General features: G+C 43.6%; 1 protein-coding gene across 4 annotated transcripts in view; it reads right to left on the bottom strand.

Moving 5' to 3' along the window:
- Window positions 1-20,742, bottom strand: part of LOC140718405 (MORN repeat-containing protein 1-like) — a 253,380-nt gene that overhangs the window by 211,442 nt on the left and 21,196 nt on the right. For 2 of the 4 annotated variants that reach the window (XM_073032114.1, XM_073032115.1), the window contains exons 1-5: window positions 18,878-19,030; window positions 15,937-16,008; window positions 15,032-15,130; window positions 6,141-6,251; window positions 5,906-5,996 (exon numbers count right to left, since the gene is read on the bottom strand). In XM_073032114.1, coding sequence (XP_072888215.1) covers window positions 5,906-5,996; window positions 6,141-6,251; window positions 15,032-15,130; window positions 15,937-16,008; window positions 18,878-18,938 — 434 coding nt within the window. In that variant the 5' untranslated portion in view covers window positions 18,939-19,030. Of the gene's footprint in view, window positions 1-5,905; window positions 5,997-6,140; window positions 6,252-15,031; window positions 15,131-15,936; window positions 16,009-16,981; window positions 18,048-18,877; window positions 19,031-20,742 lie in introns of those variants that run through there. The other 2 variants (XM_073032117.1, XM_073032116.1) reach the window with 2 other exon arrangements.

Raw genomic sequence — 20,742 nt, 5'->3', positions numbered from 1 at the left:
GTATATGGAGGAATTTAAGGTGGGGGGTTATTTGGGCCTGTAATGTGTTGTACTATTTTATGTTATATGCACAAATTGTGGTCTTCCGATTAGGAAGTCAAGGATCCAATTGCAGGAGGTACAGAGGCCCAGGTTCTGCAACTTCTCAATCAGGATTATGGGAATGATGGTATTAAATGCTGAGCTATAGTTGCTGAATAGCATCCTGACATGGTTGTTTGTGTTATCTAGGTGGTCTAAAGCCATGTGGAGAGCCAATGAGATTGCGTCTGCCGTTGACCTATTTTGGCGATAGGCAGATTGCAGTGGGTCCATGTCCTTGCTAAGGCAGGAGTTCAGTCTAGTCATGCCCAACCTCTCAAAGCATTTCATCACTGTAGATATGAGTGCTACCGGGCGATAGTCATTAAGGCAGCTCACATTATTCTTCTTAGACACTGGTATAATTGTTGCCTTTTTGAAGCAAGTGGGAACTTCCGCCCATAGCAGTGAAAGTTGAAAGTGTCCTTGAATACTCCCGCCAGTTGGTTGGCACAGGTTTTCAGAGCCTTACCAGGTTCTCCATTGGGACCTTCTGCCTTGTGGGAGTTCACCCTCCTGAAAGACAGCCTGACATCGGCCTCGGAGACAGAGAACACAGGGTTATCAGGTGCAGCAGGGATCTTCACAGCTGTAGTTGTGTTCTCCCTTTCAAAGCAGGCATAAAAGGTATTGAGTTCACCTGGTAGTGAAGCATCGCTGCCATTCATGCTATTAGGTTTCAAGTAACATCTTACAAACCCTGCCAGAGTTGTTGTGTATCCAATGTCGTCTCTAGCCTCATTCAAAATTGTCTTTTCGCCCTTGAAATAGCCCTCCGCAAATCATATCTAGTTTTCTGGTACAGGCCTGGGTCGCCAGACTTGAATGCCACAGATCTAGCCTTCACCAGATGACGTACCTCCTGGTTCTGGTTTGGAAATGTACAGTAAGTCTTTGTTGGCACACACTCATCCACTCAGGTTTTAATGAAGTCAGTAACAACTGCAGCATACTCATCCAGGTTTGAAGATGAATCCCTGAATACAGTCCAGTCCACTGATTCAAAGCAGTCCTGTAGGCACTCCTGTACTTCCTTTGCCCATACCTTCTCACTACTATTGCTGCAGTCTTCAGTCTCTGTCTATACTCAGGGAGTAGAAGTACAGCCAGGTGATCAGACTTCCCAAAGTGAGGGTGTGGAATAGCACGGTAGGCATTCTTGATGGTGGTGTAGCAATGGTCCAGTGGCTTGTTTTCTCTAGTATTGCAAGTTGATGGTAATTGCTTAGTAATTTTTTTCAGACTGGCCTGGTTAAAATCTCCCAAAACAAATCCTGAGTTAGAATATTATCCAATTAAGATAGGAATAATAAAAATATTGTTGAAAGGACTGAAAATTTGTGGAATTCTCTTCTCAAGAAGGCTGGAACCAGTTATATTTAAGATAGAGATTGAGAGCTCTTTGGACATCAAACAAATGAAGGACTATGGGGATAGCATAGGGGTGGAATTGAAGTAAAATACATCATAAACACAAGGACAGTCTCAGAAGATAAAGGGCCAAAACTCTATGTTGTTTATGTTATGCTCTTATTAAGACAACATTTGATTAACTGTGGCTTCAAGTAGCCTAGTAAACAACATTCCCTCTATTTTGTTCCTCACAGCTGTGCAGACCAACCATTGTTCTGAGCAGAAATCTTTACATGGCCTGAAAACTATGCAGCATTTTAATAAAACTTTTTATAAAAGAAAATTCCAGTTGCACAGCAACAATAAGTATGCACATGGGAGCATTTCAGTTCCTGCCCGGCTGCGCATGTGTGTAGCTTAAAGAGAACTGTGCTGGTAAAACTGGTCAAACAGAATCTAGGTAAATCTCTCTAATATTGGAGTCATATCTACCACCCAAGATGATGGTTAAAACTGTTGTAAGCCAATCATCTCAGACTCAGGACATAACTGCAGGGCAGTGCCCTAGGCTCAGTCCTCCTTTGTTACTTTATCAAACTTAGCTCCTCCATCCTAAAGTCAGAAGTGAGGATGTTGGTTGATTGTTGCAGTGTTCAGTTCTAGATTTTCCTGATGACAAGCACTCCAAATCTGCATGGAACAAGACCTGGAAAATGCTAATAGGGAATAGTATTGTAATGAAATCCACATTTATACTATGATGTGGAGAAGAGAGATGATCAAGGGCAAGTCAAGGATATTTCTCTTTATTTGCACAAATAACAGGAGGTCATCCTAAAACTGCATAAAACACAAATACAGACTGAGTATATTCTGTTAGGAAGGGAACGTGATGGCATGACAAAGAATGACAAGAGGATTTTAAGACCATAAGATATATGGGCCATTCGGCCCATTGAGTCGCTCTGCCATTCAATCATGGGCTGATCCAATTATTCCCATCATCCCCACTCCCCTGCCTTCTTCCCATAGCTTTTGATGCCCTGGCTAATCAAGAACTTACCTATCTCTGCCTTAAATACACCCAATGTCTTGGTCTTCACAGCCACTCATGGCAGCAAATTCTACAGATTTACCACCCTCTGACTTAAAGTAATTTCTTCGCATCTCTGTTCTAAATGGATGTCCTTCAATCCCTGTTGTCCTAGACTTCCCTACCATGGGAAATAACATTGCCATATCTAATCTGTTCAGGCCTTATAACATTTGGAATGTTTCTACGAGATCCCCCTTCATTCTCCTGAACTCCAGGGAATACAGCCCAAGAGCTGCCAGACGTTCCTCATACGGTAACCCTTTCATTCCTGAAATCATTCTCGTGAATCTTCTGTGAACCCTCTCCAATGTCAGTATATCCTTTCTAAAATAAGGGGCCCAAAACTACACACAATACTCCAAGTGTGGTCTCACGAGTGTCTTACAGAGCCTCAACATCACATCCCTGCTCTTATATTCTATACCTTTTGCTGTGCCTGGAGAAAATAGGTTATGTGGAGAATTAATGTCAACATTCTGTGAGTTACTAATGGGGATGGCATGGTGGCACAGCAGTTAACACAACGCTTTAGAGCACCAGCTGTCATGAGTTATGACTTGCTATGTTGGCTCTGGATGCATGGCAACAATTGTGCACAATCTTCACTGGTTTGATTTGATGTAAACTATGTATTTCACTGTATGTTCCAAATGTGACAAATAAAGCTATTCTTAATATGACCAAATTTTTAAGCAGACCTGTAAAATTAATACAATGGCTGCAAGTGGTCAAAGATTGGGAATCCTATAGCTAGTGACTCAAAACCTAACTCACCAAACCTGTTCAGTATTATTAAAGGAGCGCTATGGAATATGCTACAGTTGGAGACACCTTGCATTCCGACAAGATTGAAAAAGCTTGACACCATCAAGGACAAAGCAGCCTGGCTGATCATTAACCTATCAGTCACTTAATTCACTCCACATGGGCATAGGAGTGAATGGCAGAGGCACCAACAGGCACCATCGACAAAATATACTGCAGCAAATTGCAAAGGTTTCAAGAGCAACTACAATCCACAACCTTCATCATTCAAAAGAACAAAGGCAAATACTTCAAACCATCTCAGTTCTCTGCAAAGTAGGTGACAGCCTACCATGAAAAGATGGTATTTATTCTCATTGCTGGATCAAAACCCCAGAACCCTTTATGAACATGTAAACATACAAATTAGCATCAGAAATATGTCTCCCAGAGCTTGGTCCAACATTTAATAATTTCTGGTTGCAACCTTAACTCCATGTTCTTCTCTATCTGTAGTAATCTTTCACTCCTTTGCATATCAAAATCTTCCTACTTTTACTCTAAGAATTTTCAAAGTCTTTGTTTCCACTGGCTTTCAAAGAGTGTTCTCAGAACTCATACATATTTTGCCTCAGTTCTGCTTAAAAGGCGACCCCTAGTTCTAGATTCTACAACAGTCAGAAACATTGTCTCCTTATCCACTAAGTCAAAATCCCACGAATGTTGTTGCAATCAAATAGTACGGTGGAGTAACTTAATGATACAGATTACTGAAGTTCATAATCACTGCAAATATTTCAAGAGAAATTAGTAATGAATGATAACTGCTTTCCTTGCCTGTGATACTCGTATTCCATGAATAAAGTAAAATAAAGCAGTTAGAGATAGGGTCAAGCTTTTCTACTCTCTCAATATAATCTATATTTTATTGCTCCACCCCATTACTTTGAAGTTCAAAATATATTCTATTATCATAGTATGTATACTACATACAACCTTGAAATTCATCCTTTCTTGTCAAGATCTCTTTGTATTCTGTAAAAACAAATTGATCTCTGCAGCAAGAAAACCCAACCAATGAATAGCTGCAATTGATTTAACTGTAGAGGGCGTCTCAATTCAGCTTTTTGCTTTCCTCACCTAATATTCGCAAACACAATATTGGAAAGAATGGAGTAGGAACTCTAGTTGATTTACTTCTCCCTGGACTAGTTCCCCAGCCTCCTTAAGCCAAGTCAGCAAATATCGTCAAATGAAGATTATTATAAGAACAAAGTCAGATAATCAATACCAGAAAAAATAGGAATAGAGAACTATGAGAAAAATTATGAGAAAGCTGCTTGAGAGAAGATAGGCAATGGCTTTGAGGAATGCAATGTCATGAAACAATGACACAAGATCATTAAAATGTGCCTATGTGCGAATGAGTAACTATATTAAAAAAATTCTTCACAGAAGAATACATTCCAGATTCTACTAGCTAGAATTTGTATTGATGGAGCAACAAAGACTTCATAAACCAGCAATATTGAAATCATTAGTTCTAGCTGATAATGACATTTTCATCCATAACCACTTTAAAAAGTTCATTGTCTATAGAATGCTCTGTTCTGTATATTGTACAAAAAACAGGAGCAGGGACTATATATTCAAGCAATATTTATTCTCTAACAGTTTAGTTCCCTTCAGTCTTTTTCTGAAGACACACAGAATCACCTAAAAGTTGGTTCATGAAACCTATCATGCCCAAATGCCATGATTCAGGTTAGATTGATCTACAGGCTGGAGGTGTGGGGAGAATTCCTTTTAACAATAACAATCAAATTCCCTTGTCTCATTTATCAGACGAAGGGCTCTGTATTCTAAGATTGGAGAAGGGCAAGGTAGACAAAAGTAGACAAGGAAAAGGCTTTATGAAAATCCGGATAATAACAAATATGTGCATCTAACTTGTGTTTACTCTACAGCACCATTTCACCTGCATGTGTGTTTCTGTGTCTGTGTTTTTCTGACATGTGGATTATTCATCGAGAATGCCAGGACTGGTCAAGAAAGTGGTCAAAAAAGGATCCCGAGCTTAGCAAAGCCTAGAGAACAAGAGCAAGGAAATAATACAAACATTCTAAAAACACTACTTTGGCTACGATTGGGCTATGGTGTTCTGTTCTGTAAAAAAAAAGATGTAAAGTGAAGAGAAGTGTATTAGAATGTCTCTGAGAATGTAGGACTGGATAAACTGGAGAAGCAGAGGTTCTTCCTTGTGACAGAAAAAGTTCCAAGAGGTTCTGACTGAACGGAGCTGGGTAAGTATCTGGAAAGAAAGAATTTCCAGGTCTATGGGATCAGGGTAGGGAAATTACACTAACTGGATTGCTCTAATGTAGACAAGTATGGATTAGATGGGCCAAATGTTCTATCATACTGTAACCATTCAGTGAATTCTGTTTGTCAGCAACAGAAGACGTGTCACACGTGTAGCATGTGGTATATGTGTATTTGTACATGAACTCCTTTGGATTTTTTTGTGTGCATCTACCTGCATTTATGTCAATTACATATCTATGTCTGTGTGCATGTGTATGATGAGCTCCTTATATAAACTAGAGCTCCTCATAACTGCTCTTCACTTACTTGTAGAACATCTCTCCTTCTCCATGTTTCATATGGTTATGGAAGGAGCCTCGATAGATCTGACCTCCTTTATCAGTCAGTACTCCATGTCCTAGATAGAGGAATAAAGTCAAGCTATATTTCTACTAGCAAGAAGCAGAGATTAATCTTTTAATTATATTAGAAAGTAATACACTAATCTGCAAAGTTAGGCTGCAGATTGGAGTCAAAAATCAGACAAACAAAAATTATTCACCTGCTCGGAAACCATAATAGAATTCACCCTCATACAGGGCACCATCAGAGTACTTCATTACTCCATGTCCGTGGACCTCTCCCTGGCTGAACTGCCCGCAATATTCATTTCCTGTAAAAATGTAGAAGTATCCTCTCTTATTCTTTTTCTAAACTTTACTAAACAGTTTTCACTGTTCAAACTAAGTTGAGGCACATGGCTCAGCCAGCTCTCAAAGATATAGGACCAATATAGATATCAATGAGAGTAGATGTAAGACCACTACAAAATGAGGCAAGAAAAATAATAACGGGGAACAAGGAGATGGCTGATGAACTAAATGAGTATTTTCCATTAGTCTTTACTCTAGAAATCTCTAGCAGTGATGTTGTAATGTGTGAAGGAAGAGAAGTGGGTGCAGTTACTATTACAAGAGAGAAGCTGAAAGACCTAAAGGTACATAAGTCACTTGGACCAAATGAATTGCACCCTAGAGTTCCGAAGTAGGTAGCGTTAGAGATTGTGGTGGCATTTGAACTGATCTTTCAAAAAGCAATGGACACTGGCGTGGTGTCAGAGGACTGGGAAATTGCAAATGTCACTCCACTCTTTAAGAAAGGAGGAAGGCAGCAGAAAGAAAATTATAGACCAGTTAGCCTGACCTCAGTGGTTGGGAAGATGTTAGAGTCGATTGTTAAGGAAGAGGTGATGAAGTACTTGGTGACATAGGACAAGATAGGACAAAGTCAACATGGTTTCTTTCAGGGAAAATCCTGCCTGACAAACCTGATGGAATACTTTGAGGAGATTACAAGTAGGATAGATTAAGGGGATGAAGTGGATGTTGTATATTTGGACTTTCAGAAGGCCTTTGACAAGGTGCCACACATGAGGCTGCTTACCAAGTTAAGAGCCCATGGTATTACAGCAAAGTTACTAAGATAGTTAGAGCATTGACTGATTGGTAGGAGACAGCAAATGGGAATAAAAGAATCATTTTCTGGTTGGCTGCCAGTGACAAGTGGTGTTCTGCAGGGATTGGTGTTGGGACCACTTCTTTTTATGCTGTATATAAATGATTTAGATGATGGAATAGATGGCTTTATCACCAAGTTTGCAGATGATACAAAGATTGGTGGAGGGGCAGGTGGTGTTGAGGAAAAAGGTAGGATGCAAAAGGACAGACAGATTTGGAGAATGAGCAAGAAAGTGGCAAATGAAATACAATGTTGGAAGATACATGGTCATACACTTTGGCAGTTGAAATAAGTGTGCAGACTATTTTATAAACAGGGAGAAAATCCAAAAATCTGAGATGTAAAGGGACTTAGGAGCCCTTGTGCAGAACACCCTAAAGGTTAACTTTCAGGTCGAGTCAGTGGTGAGGAAGGCAAATGCCATGTTAGCATTCATTTCAAGAGGTCTCGAATACAAGAGCAAGGATGTGATGCTGAGGCTTTATAAGGCACTGGTGAGGCCCTACTTTGTATATCGTGAACAGTTTTGGGCCCCTCATCTTAGAAAAGATGTGCTGGCATTGGAGAGGGTCCAGAGGAAGTTCACAAGGATGATTCCAGGAATGAAAGGGTTATCATACGAGGAACGTTTGATGGCCCTGGGTCTGTACTCGCTGGAATTCAGAAGGATGAGGGGGATCTCATCAAAACCTTTCGAATGTTGAAAGGACTAGACAGAGTAGATGTGGAAAAGGAAGTTTCCCATAGTGGGAGAGTCCAGGACAAGAGGTCACAGCCTCAGGATAGAGGGGTGCCCTTTCAAAACAGAGATGCAGAGAAATTTCTTTAGCCAAAGAGTGGTGGATTTGTGGAGCTTGTTGCCACATGCAGCTGTAGAGGCCAGGTCGTTGGGTGTATTTAAGGCAGAGGTTGATAGGTTCTTGGTTGGACATGGCATCAAACATTACAGGGAGAAGGCCGGGAACTGGGGTTGAGAAGGGGAAGAAAAAAGGATCAGCCATGATTGAATGGCGGAGCAGACTCGATGGGCCAGATGGCCTAATCCTGCTCCTTTGTCTTATGATATTTTCCACATTTTAAGTAGGTGGAACTTGAGCACATACTCCCCACCCCATTTGATCCTATCACATTTCAGAAGACCCAGCTGAAGCACAGGCCTCACTGTAAGGGATTAAATCAGATCTGGGTTGCATTTCCTCTGGGAAGTCTCACCAACTATGTGTGTGGGGAAACTATTCTGGGCACTTCAACTTCATCCCTCATCCATGAAAATATGGCAAGGAACTGGAGAAAGCGTCAGAGACTTGTCGAACCACATAAGAAAAAGAGCTGGTGAAAGCACAGGTACTAATTTGATAGAATGAATGACCTCATGCACTATTCTGTTGTATTTATGTCCGATACTCCCTCAGCATGTTGGAACTTTACAATAAAATGTTTCAAAGGGCTCAGGTGATGAACTGTCTTTGCCTACAACTCTTCATTTACTTCACCACGCTACTACAAATTATGCTTCAATAAGAAAATAAACCAAATGGACATTGTGGTCTGTCATCACATTTACATACAGGTACTCACTTTAAAGCCCACTGGACCACTCACAAAATCCACTTTCACCTCCTTATTATTTCACATTATCTATTCCACACAACCATCACTCCCCCGACATCATTTAGTCCATTAAAACCTCCAACTGCACTTTTACTATTTTTAATCCCAGCTATTGCTGGTTGCCTTCCACTTCTCACCTTTCACAAACAAAAACTTAAATCATTCTATTTACAAATTATTGTCTTGGTCTTGTTTTCATACTCTTCTACCAGGCACCCCTCTCTGCCCTCACAAATTCCTTCAACCCTCCAAGACCTCCAAGTTCCATCAGATCTGGCCTTTTGTACAAGTCCAGTTTTAATCACCCCTCCATTACCGGGTATGCTCTCAGCTGCTCTCTACATTAAGATAGAGTCATAGCGACATAAAAAGTACAGTCTGCCCTCCTGATCCACGGATTCAACCATCTGCGGATTGGGAAAACCCGGAAGTTCTCTCTCCAGCACTCGTTGCTTGAGCATGTACAGACTATTTTTTCTTGTCATTATTCCCTAAACAATTCAGTATAACAACTATTTACATAACATTTACATTGTATTAGGTATTATAAGTAATCTAGAAATGACTTAAAAGTACAGGCAGTCCCCGGGTTATGAATGAGTTCCATTCCTGAGTCTGTCTTTAAGTCGGATTTGAAGTTGGAACAGGTACATCCGGTATTATTTAGCGTCAGTTAATCAAACGGTTTTCTTAGAATAAAGTACATATTTTACCTTTCTATGCATACAAAACACTTCAGAAACATACGTATTTCAATAATTTAACCACTGCATTGCTTAGTAATAATTGTAGTTTTCATCAGGGCAGGGCCTTTCACATTCTCCATTAAAATTGTTCCAATCATTGACCGACTGTAGCCTGACGCTTTTCCAATGACCAATGGCGTTTCACCTCTTTCCAATCGCTTTATTACTTACACCTTATTTTCAATCGCGATTATTTTTTGTGAACAGAAACACTGCGGATTCAGAGCTGCGCCGCCAGGTCCTAATGTCCACCACACGGAGACATGTTAAATAAAGTCCGGGGTTCCACTGGGTCCTAAAGATCACCGCACTGATACATGTAAAAATAAGGGACTTGAGCATCTGCAAATTTTGGTATCCGCGGGGGGGGGGTCCTGCAACCAATCCCCCACGGATAAGGAGGGCCGACTGTATTATAGCGCAGGAACAGCCCCTTCAGCCTATCTAGCCAAATTATTATTCTGCATAGTCCCATCAACCTGCACCCAGAACATAGCCATCCACTCCCCTCTCATCCATGTACCCAACTAAATTTCTCTTAAATGTCGCAATCGAACCCACAACCACCATTTGCGCTGTCATTTTGTTCCAAACACTCATCACCGAGTGAAGCTCCCCCTCATGTTCCCTTTTCACCCTTAACCCATGACCTCTAGCTCAACTCACCCTACCCAGTGGAAAAATCCTGCTTGCACTTATCCTATCTATACCCTTATAATTTTGTATACCTCTATCAAATCTCTCCTCATTCTCCTACACTATATGGAATAAAGCCTAACATATTCATCTTTCCCTATAACACAGGTCCTTAAATTCTGGCAACATCCTTCTAAATTTTCTCTGCACTCTTTCAATCTTATTGATATCTTTCCTGTAGGTAGGTGAGCAGAACTGCACACAATACTCCAAATTAGCCTTCACCGACACCTTATACAACTTCAAATATAACATTCAAACTCCTGCATTCAATACATTGATTTATAAAGATGAATGTGTCAAAGTTCTCTTTACAACCCTATCTACCTGTGACACCACTTTCAAGGATTTATGGATCTGTAATCCCAGATACCTCTGTTCTACCATACTCCACTGTGTCCTACCGCTCACCATGCATTTCCTACCCTGGTTTGTCCTCCCAAAGTGCAACACATCACAATTGTCTACATTAAGTTCCATCTGCCAGTTTTTTTAACCCATTTTTCCACTAGTCCAGATCCCACTTCAAGCTTTGATAACCTTCCTTGTTGTCCACTATGCCCCAATCATCTAGATGACAAAGAACAGACCCAGCACCAATCCCTGAAGCACACCCCTAGTCACAGTCCTCCAGTCTGAGAGGCACCATCTACAACCAATCTCAGGCTTCTCCCGCAAACCCAATGTCTAATCCAATTTACTACCTCATCCTGAATGCCAAACCACTGAACCTTCTTGGCAAACCTCCTGTGCAGGATCTTATCAAAGGTCTTGCTAAAGTCCACGTAGACAACATCCACCGGCTTTCCTTCATCAATTTTCTGGGTAACTTCCTCAGAAATCTCCATAAATTTAGAAACAAAGAAACAACCTACCATGCACAAAGCTATGTTGACTATTCCTAATAAGTCCATCAACTGGAATACTTACATTTTTAATCCCTTAGAATATCCACTACCTGTTACAAGATGCTCTTATAGTATTATACCTAATATCAGGTTTCTTAAGAAGAAGCCAAGACCCTTCATCAGGACTGAAGGAGGGGGCAGGGGCCCTATAAAGAAGGTGGGGGAGGGGAAGCAGGGAGGGGATAGGCAGGAAAGATGAAGGAGGAATGTAAGGGGAAAGCACTATGGGTAGTAGAAGAAGGCAGAATCATGAGAGAGGTGATAGGCAACTGGAAGAGGAGGCAGAGTGAAAGTGGGATGGGGGAAAGGGAGAGGGAAGGAATTACCGGAAGTTGGAGAATTCGATGTTCATACCAAGGGGCTGGAGACTACCCAGACGGTATATGAAGTGTTGCTCCTCCAACCTGAGCTTGGCCTCATCATGGCAGTAGAGGAGGCCATGTATGGACATATCCGAATGGGAGTGTGAAGCAGAGTTGAAGTGGGTGGCAACCGGGAGATCGTGTCTGTTGTGGTGGACGGAGCGGAGGTGCTCGACGAAGTGCTCCCCCAATCTGCGTCGGGTCTCGCTGATGTAGACGAGGCCGCACCGGGAACACTGGATGCAGTAGATTACCCCAACAGACTCACAAGTGAAGTATTGCCTCACCTAAAAAGACTGTTTGGGGCCCTGAATGGTGGTAAGAGAGGAGGTGTAGGAACAGGTGTAATACTTACATCTGCAGGGATAAGTACCAGGTGGGAGATCTGTGGGGAGGGACGTGTGAACCAGGCAGTCGTGGAGGAAACAATCCCTACGAAAAGCAGAGAGGGGTAGAGAGGGAAAGATGTGCTTAGTGGTGGGGTCCTGTTGAAGGTGTCGGAAGTTGTGGAGAATAACATGCTGGATCCAGAAGTTGGTGGGGTGGTAGGTGAGGACAAGGGGAACACGGTCCCTGTTGTGGTGACAGGAGGATGGGGTGAGGGCTGAAGTGTGGAAAATGGAGGAGATGTGGCTGAGGGCATCATTGATGACGGCAGAAAGGAAACCACGATTCTTAAAGAAAGAGGACATTTGAGATGTCCTGGAACGGAAAACCTCATCCTGGGAGCAGGTGTGGCAGAGACAGAGGAATAGGGAATAGCATTTTTACATTTGGCAGGGTGGAAAGAGGTATAGTCAAGGTAGTTATGAGAGTTAGTGGGTTTATAGAAGATGTCAGTGGACAGTCTATCTTCAGAGATGGAGACCGAGAGATCGAGAAAGGGGAGAAGTGTCCGAGATGGACCAAGTGAATTTGAGAACTGGGTGAAAGTTAGAGGCAAAGTTGATGAAGTTGATGAGCTCAGCATGGGAGCAGGAAGCAGCACCAATGTGGTCATCAATGTAGCGGAGGAAAAGTTGGGAAGTGGTGCCAGTATAGATTTGGAGCATGGACTGTTCCACATAACCCACGAAGAGGCAAGCATAGCTGGGGCCCACGCGAGTGCCTATAGCTACACCCTTGGTCTGAAGAAAGTGGGAAGAGCCAAAAGAGAAGTTATTAAGTGTGTGTACCAGTTCTGCCAACCGAAGGAGTGTGGTGGTGTTGGGGAACTGGTGAGGTCTATTGTCAAGAAAGTAGCGGAAGGCTTTGAGGCCTTTTAGATGCGGAATGGAAGTGTATAAGGATTGGACATCCATAGTGAAAATGAAGCGGTCAGGACCGGGGAACTGGAAGTTATTGAAGAGGTGGAGAGCATGGGATGTACCCTGGATATAGGTGGGGAGAGACTGAACTATGGGTGACAAAATGGAGTCCAGGTAGGCAGATACAAGTTCGATGGGGCAGGAGCAGGCCGAAACTATAGGCCTACCAGGACAGTCAGGCTTGTGGATCTTGGGGAGGTGGTAAAACCAAGCAGTGCGGGGTGTGGGAATTATGAGTTTTTTGGCTGAAGACGGAAGGTCTCTGGAGTTGATAAGGGCAGTGATGGTACGGGAGACAATGGTTTGATGATTTTTGGTGGGGTCCTGTTCCAGGGGTAAGTAAGAGGAGGTGTCAGAGAGCTGCCATTTGGCCTCAGTGAGGTAGAGGTCCATCTGCTAGGCTACTACGGCACCACCTTTGTCTGTGGGTTTGATGGTGAGGTTAGGATTAGTGCGGAGAGAGTGGAGGACAGTGCATTCAGAGGGAGTGAGGTTGGAACAGGAGAGAGGAGTGGTGAAGTTGAGATGGTTGCTGTCTCGGCGACAGGTGGAGATGAAAAGATCGAGTGCAGGTAGAAGGCCCGGTGGGGGGGTCCAGGAGGAGGAGGGTTGAAGACAGGAGAAGGGGTCATTAATAGGGGGAGGGGAATCCTTGTTAAAGTAGTAGGATGCAAGAGATGACCCCAACGAACTCACAAGTGAAGTGTTGCCTCACCTAGAAGGACTATTTGGAGCCCTGAATGGAGCTAAGAGAGGAGGTGTAGGGACAGGTGTAGCACTTACGCTTGCAGGGATAGGTACCAGGTGGGAGATCTGTGGGGAGGGACGTGTGGACCAGGCAGTCATGGAGAGAACAATCCCTGCGAAAAGCGAAGAGTGGTAGAGAGGGAAAGATGTGCTTAGTGGTGGGGTCCTGTTGAAGGTGGCGGAAGTTGCGGAGGATAATATCCTGGAGTCTGTTGGGGTCATCCAACACTTCACTTGTGAGTCTGTTGGGGTAATCTATTACATCTGGTGCTCCCAGTGCAGCCTCCTCTACATCAGACAGACCCGACGCAGATTGGGGGACCGCTTCGTCGAGTACCTCAGCTCCATCCACCACAACAGACAGGATCTCCCGGTTGCCACCCACTTCAACTCTGCTTCACATTACCATTCAGATATGTCCATACATGGCCTCCTCTACTGCCATGATGAGGCCAAACTCAGGTTGGAGGAGCAACACTTCGTATACCGTCTGGGTAGTCTCCAGCCCCTTGGTATAAACATCGAATTCTCCAACTTCCAGTAATTCCCTCCTTCTCCCTTCCCCCATCCCACTTTCACTCTGCCTCCTCTTCCAGCTGCCTATCACCTCTCTCATGATTCTGCCTTCTTCTACTACCCATAGTGCTTTCCCCTTACATTCCTTCTTCACCTTTCCTTCCTATCCACCTCCCTGCTTCCCCTCCCCCACCCCTTGATCTTTCCTCTGATTGGATTTTCACCTGGCACCTTCCACCCTCCCCCCACCTTCTTTATAGGGCCCCTGCCCCCTCCTTCTTCAGTCCTAACGAAGGGTCTCGGCCCGAAATGTTGACTGCTCGTTTTCACGGATGCTGCTCGACCTGCTGAGTTCCTCCAGCTTGTTTGTACGTGTTGATTTGACCACAGCATCTGCAGTGTACTTTGTGTTCCTTAAGATTGTTATTGCCAGGGGTGGTAGTGGGGATAAGTTCACACTAGTTATTAAATGCTCCCAATGGCATATGTCTCAAATAGCCTCTGACAACCAAGTCCAACTTCTGGTCTTCACGTGTGGCTTAGCTACTAAGCCTGGTGGAACAGTTACTACTGACAGAAGGGTCAAAAGTGGGTTACTGGTGCTTTAGAACCAGTCACTTCAAGCAGATGGAGTTCATCAGCATATTGACAGCTTACCCTGACCAACGCAGGGCCTCATTATAAGAGCATCTACAGCATTAGTTCAGTCTCAAATCTATACAATAATTCTTCCATAAAGTGCCTCAGGATGTATTATCATATTAAAATAGGTGTTCAAAGGTACGTTGCAATTCATCAACCAGATTAATTTGTAGCCACCCATTTTAATAGACAATGGACATTATAGGATTAGCAGGTGAAGGCCCAAGATTAAAGAACAAAAAAAACCAAAGTCAAACTGTACTTTCTGCAGCCCATACAAAACAATAGTGTAATATCATTGAGGTATAAATAGCTCAAAGTTAGCTCTCTTGCTCAGACTCCTTTCCCGTTAAAATTCTTGTTTAGTTATAACAGGTAGCAGTGATCAGAGTGACTATACCTGAGGAGGCCCAATACCGGAACCCATTCCCTTCTATTTCTCCATTCACAAACTCTCCCTCGTAGTAGCTGCCATCCTTCATTAGAAACTTCCCGTGACCTGACGTGGGCAAATGTACAAGTACATACACAACGTCAATATTCAATAAAACTACAAAGAAATACAACCTTGTGTGTCTTACAAAGCCAGATCAAATTTGAACTATATAGGTTGAGGATAAATTACAAAACGTTGCCAGAAAGCAATGGCAAAACTTAACAGCTTTGTTTGTGAAAGTTTGTTTAGAAACAGATGTTAACCAGGTGAGATATAAAGACAGAAATAGAAATCTAAGCTTTCAAAGAGCAACTGGAAAGAGAGCTGGACATATGCATTCATTCATTAGACCTATCAAAAATGCAAGATGAAAGTTATTTAAATATACTTCTGGTTATTGGGTGAAGCTTTGTGGTAGCACCTTCATTTCAGAATCAGACGGTGATGATTTCAAATACTCAAGATGGAGAGGACCAAAAGAATCTAAGCTGACAAAATGACAGTTCAATACCAAAGAGTGTGCAGTTTTGAAGGTGCGGCCTTTCATAATAGGCATTATACTGTTTCAATTGGACATTAAAGACGGCAAAGCATTGTGTGGGGATGTTCTTCTTGATCGATCTTTATCTCCCAACCCACATAAGACAGTTTGTCAATATCAGGTAATATTTTGTGGGATCTTGCTGTGCACACATTGGATGCTGTGTTTCCTATATTAAACAACAATCACACTTCAAATGGATCACACTGACTCCAGAGCATTCTGAGACATCTAGAACACATGAAATTAGTTATTTATTTTACAGCTTTGAATGCAAGAGTCCTTCAAAACATGCTAAACCTAAGCAAGCAACACGTGGAAATCTTACCATGCTTTTTACCATCTTTCCACTCTCCTTCATATTGAAAGAAACTGTTTGGATAAACATATCGACCAAAGCCTGGAGAAATAAAATTGAAATGTCCTGATTAGCTGCAGTAGCCACTGTGGTTACTCGGTGTGCACACTCACAGCTTTTGCTCTCTGTCTGTGTCTGTCAAATTTAATACAAATGCAAAACAATCTGAGAGTAAACACTCCAAGCTGCAGCTTGAAATGCATGAGCAATTTCCTGATCTTTACAAAGGTACGATGTGAATTTACCCACGAAACCCTGGGGGTATGAAATAGCAACTTTGAGAAGACAAATCAAGATCTACGACAACAGAAGATGAGAGGCTGCAGCTCCACATCTAACACAGGAACAGGCCACACTTCCATTTCACAATCCTGCTGGGGGGCATCAGACCACTACATCTGCTCCAGATGTTTAATCCCTTTAAATTTATAACAAATTTGTTCACTGCTATTGTTTTTTGCTGGAACCAATCAAGATAGGTAGGTTTATTCACATGGATCTGCTACCATTGCCTGCCTGCACAAGTGGCTGCAAGATCTGATATTTGAGGTTCAAAAGAGAGAGACAACTCCCATCTCTCTGAAGGTTTTCCCACCACAACTCTAAAAAGACAGCAAAGACATCCTTAGTGCCAGCCTCCTCCTCAGAGAAAGATGGTACAATGCCAATAACAAACCATTCATTATCCAAATAATTGGAAAATGTAGTAAAATGTCTCATTTGAAGTTCTAATAAAGTCAGGCAGATATTACAGCACTGTGCAAAGTCTTAGGCGCGCACACACACACACAAACACATATATATGGTGCCCAGGACCTTTGCACAGCACTGTAGGAATTTTATATATTGCACTGCACTGCTAGAGCAAAAAAAATCATGACACTCGTGATTGATGATAAACCTGATTCCAATACAGGTCTCCATTATGGACTGAGAGTGAGAAGGGAGCAGGAAACACCAGAGAGACGTTCTGTAATGATCAATAAACCAATTGTTTGGAATTAGATGACCTTACCTGGTGTCTCTGGGCTGGTTGTCTCTGTACGCAAGCCAACCCCTGCCCCGACAGTCCTTTTCTGCCACCTGTCCCACACATCTCCTGCAGCACTCCACCCTAATCATTCCCAGCATCCTTTGCTCCCTCCAGATTTACAAATTCATACTCCGATCCACGTTAGGCTCCCAGCTATATTTGTGCCTAAGACTTTTGCACAGTACTGTGAATTGACTTAAAGAAGTCATGTGAACTGTTGACCTTATTTATCATTTAATATTGCAGCTGATCTCCTGCCTTTAACTCCACCTTACCAATCTACCCACGGATCCTTAATTTCCTTCGTGTCCAATACCATATCAAACTGATCTCAGGATAAAAGGTGATTGATTTAAGGCTGAGGTGAAAAGGAATTTCTTTAGTTTAGATTTCAACGGCTCTGGCTACTGGATTGATATGTTCAGAGCTGATACAAAAGAAGTATAAGATTGAGGATATTAGGGAAAGTGGAGTCGAGGCTAAATTCAGATCAACCATGATTTTATTATCATACTTCTGTTCCCATTTCTCTGTCCTAATATCAGTCCATTTCTAGGTGTCCACAGGCCTCTGCAACAGAGAATTCCATTGATTTGGAAATCCAAGCAAAGAAATTTCTCTATCTTCATCCTAAATATTCAACCTGTTGCTGCAACATTTTACTCTCAGGATTCAATATCTACTGCGTTAAGCCCTTGCGATATTATCTGTTTAAATAGCTAAATTTTAGAAGAGTGATTTGGACACTCCAACTTAAATAGAGTCATTCCAACCACCTAGCCACGCAGTCATAACAAAACCCACTGACAGCAAATCAAACAGGATGTTGAGTTCATTCCTGGTTTGTGGCATCTGAGGGCAAACAGAGCGATTGCTACGTTTGCAAGTTACACACAAAGAACTTTATGAAGGTGGGTTTCTCAGAACTAGTGGATCAGCCCACACTACCACCACCTCCATGTCCGCTCCCACACCACAAAGACTTCTTCTACAATGACCTCCATCCTGCACCTCACGGCTTCCAACCTTCACATTCACCGCTACCCCCTCCCTCTACTCTCCATAGTCACCTCTTCCATTTCCACCTCCCTCTCCCATTTACCACTCTACTTCTCTCCCTCCAATCTCCACAAACTCCTCCCTCTCCCACACTCAACCCTAACCCCAAACCCCCACTCCTCTTCCCCCCCACCACCCTTACCTCCCCTCCTCCTCCCCTCATCCTCCTTTCCCCTACCCCTCCTACTCCCCAACCCCACCCTCCCTTCCCCATCCCGCTCTCCACCACCCTCCCTTCTCCCTACCCCTCCCTTCCACACCCTCCCTCCCACTAGCCCCACCCTTCCTCCTCCCTCCCCTACCCGACCCCCATCCCCCACCCATCCTTCCCCCTCCCCCACCCACTACCTTCCCTCCCACTCCCCCACCCAACACCATCCCCTCCCTCTACCTAACACCATTCCATCCCCTTACCCCCACCCTCCCCCTTACCTCCCACCCTCCCCTCCGAGGCCCTTACCCCGCCACCCTCCCTTCCCCATCCCACTCTCCACTACCATCCCTTCTCTACTCACCATCCTCCCTTCTCCCTCCCACTAGCCCCACCCTTCCTCCTCCCTCCCCTACTCCCTCTACCTACCACCATCCCATCCCCTTACCCCCCACCCTTCCTTCCCCACACCCTCCCCTCCCCTCTCCACCACCAGCCCCTCCCTTTTCTGCCTACGCCCCACCTCCTCCTCTCCTCACTCCTCCCCACCCTCTCCTCCACTCCCACTTCCTCTACCTCCACTCCCTGACCCCACCCTCCTTCTCCCCCACACTCCCCTCTACCCACTTTCCCTCCCTCCCTCCCTCTCTCCCACACCCTTGTCTCACCGTTCCGCAGTTGATGCTTCACCTCCCCAATGTAAGAGCCAGTAGCAGCTGGTGCCGCCATCACGTTGAGGCCCTGGCATCAACAACGCTATCAGTCATTGGACAGGGTGCTATGACCGTTGCTAAGGCGAACTCACCAACCGCGGTTCGTATGTTCCGCTGGTGCCGCAGCACAAACGACAGCGAACGAGGAGCGAGGTCAGGATGGTCTCAGTTCTGTCCTTCAGTGTTCGGCGCCACCCAGCGGTCACGGCGGCCATTGCTTAGGCTCGGAGTCGGCAATGCTGGGTGCACCACCTTACAATGGAAGAGGAAGTCAGAACCAACGTACCTTGAGAGTTTGCCAGTTCTGAGTAAAGATCTTAGATTGAAACGTTAACACCTATTTCTTATAGTATAAATCTTGCTTGATCTGTGGAGTGGTTCTAGCATTTTCTATTTATATCTCAGAAAAAATATATTCTGAGATGTGGGCCCCATTTCTCAGAAAGGATGTGCTGTCACTGGAGAGAGTTCTGAGGAAGTTCACAAAGATGATTCCCGGAATAAAGGGGTTAACATTTGAGGAGTGTTTGACAGCTTTGGGCCTGTACTCACTGAAATTTAGAGGAATGCGATGGGATGTCATTGAAACCTACCGAATGTTGAAAGGACTAGATGGGGTGGACGTGGAGGAGTGACTCTTTAGAACAGAGCTAAGGAGGAATTTTTTTAGCCAGAGAATATTGAAACCGTGGAACCCTCTGCCATAAACAGCTGTGGAGGCCAAGACCGTGGGGTATACTTAAAGCAAAAATTTAGTCAGGGTATCAAAGGTTATGGTGAGAAGGCAGGTGTACGGGGTTGAGTGGGATCCAGGATCAGCCATGATGGAATGGTGGAGCAGACTTGATGTGTGGATGGCCTAATTCTGCTCCTGTGTCTTACGGTCTTAAAAAGAAAGGTGAGCCTTTATGTAGCATATAAACATCAGTAAAAACGCAGATGCTAACATTCTGAAATATACACACAATTCTGGAAATGTTCAGCGAGGATGCATTTGGGCTTTTCCTCGGGTTTTAATTGCAATTATATAGTGCCTTTCAAAATCAGGTTGCCTGAATCATTTGCCCCCAAAGATGTACGTTTGTAATCCCCGTTCTATTGCAAACAAAGCACAGTGAGCTCCCACAAATAGCAATTGATTTTGACTAGGCAATCTCTTAATGCAGATGATTTGGGAATGAATATCTGCCCAGGATACAGGGATAACTCTGCTGCTTCTCATCCAGAGGCTGTCATGGGCTATTGAGAGGGTATTGAGAGGCTATTGAGAGGGTAGAGAGGGTCTCCCTTAAAATCTCAACCAAAAGGCAGTGAGGCATTCTCTCAGCACAACTCTGTAAAACTAGCCTAGCTTTCTGGAATAGGACTTAAACCCACAAACATATGAGTCAGAAATTACTGAGCGTGTCAACAAATAAGCGTAATTACCTTTCCTGTTGGTAAAAGGCCTCCACCAACCTCAGATGTATTGTCTTCTGACAGTATTGAATATCTATCTCTATGGCAATGTAATTGGACCACAGAGCAAGGTTGCCAACCAGCCCAGATTATCCAGGAATGGAACAGTAAGTAGATAGGGTAGATACTTTATTGATCCAAAAGGCAATTACAGAGTCACAATAGCAATAAAAGTGCACAAATAATAGAAGGAAAGTAAGAAAGAAAAAAAAAAGTTACCTCAAACAGTCTAACAGGAGAGGGTCATCACTACTCGAGTTATAGGTTGACTCACTGTAGAGCATAAAAGGCCGAGCGCAAGAATGACCTCATATAGCGCTCTTTGGAGCAGCGCAGTTGTCTTAGTCTATTACTGAAAGCGT

Source organism: Hemitrygon akajei, chromosome 29 (genome assembly GCF_048418815.1).
Source record: "Hemitrygon akajei chromosome 29, sHemAka1.3, whole genome shotgun sequence".
Taxonomy (NCBI): Eukaryota; Metazoa; Chordata; class Chondrichthyes; order Myliobatiformes; family Dasyatidae; genus Hemitrygon; species Hemitrygon akajei.
Note: the sequence above shows the minus strand (reverse complement) of the source record. Positions and strands in the feature narration are given on the sequence as shown.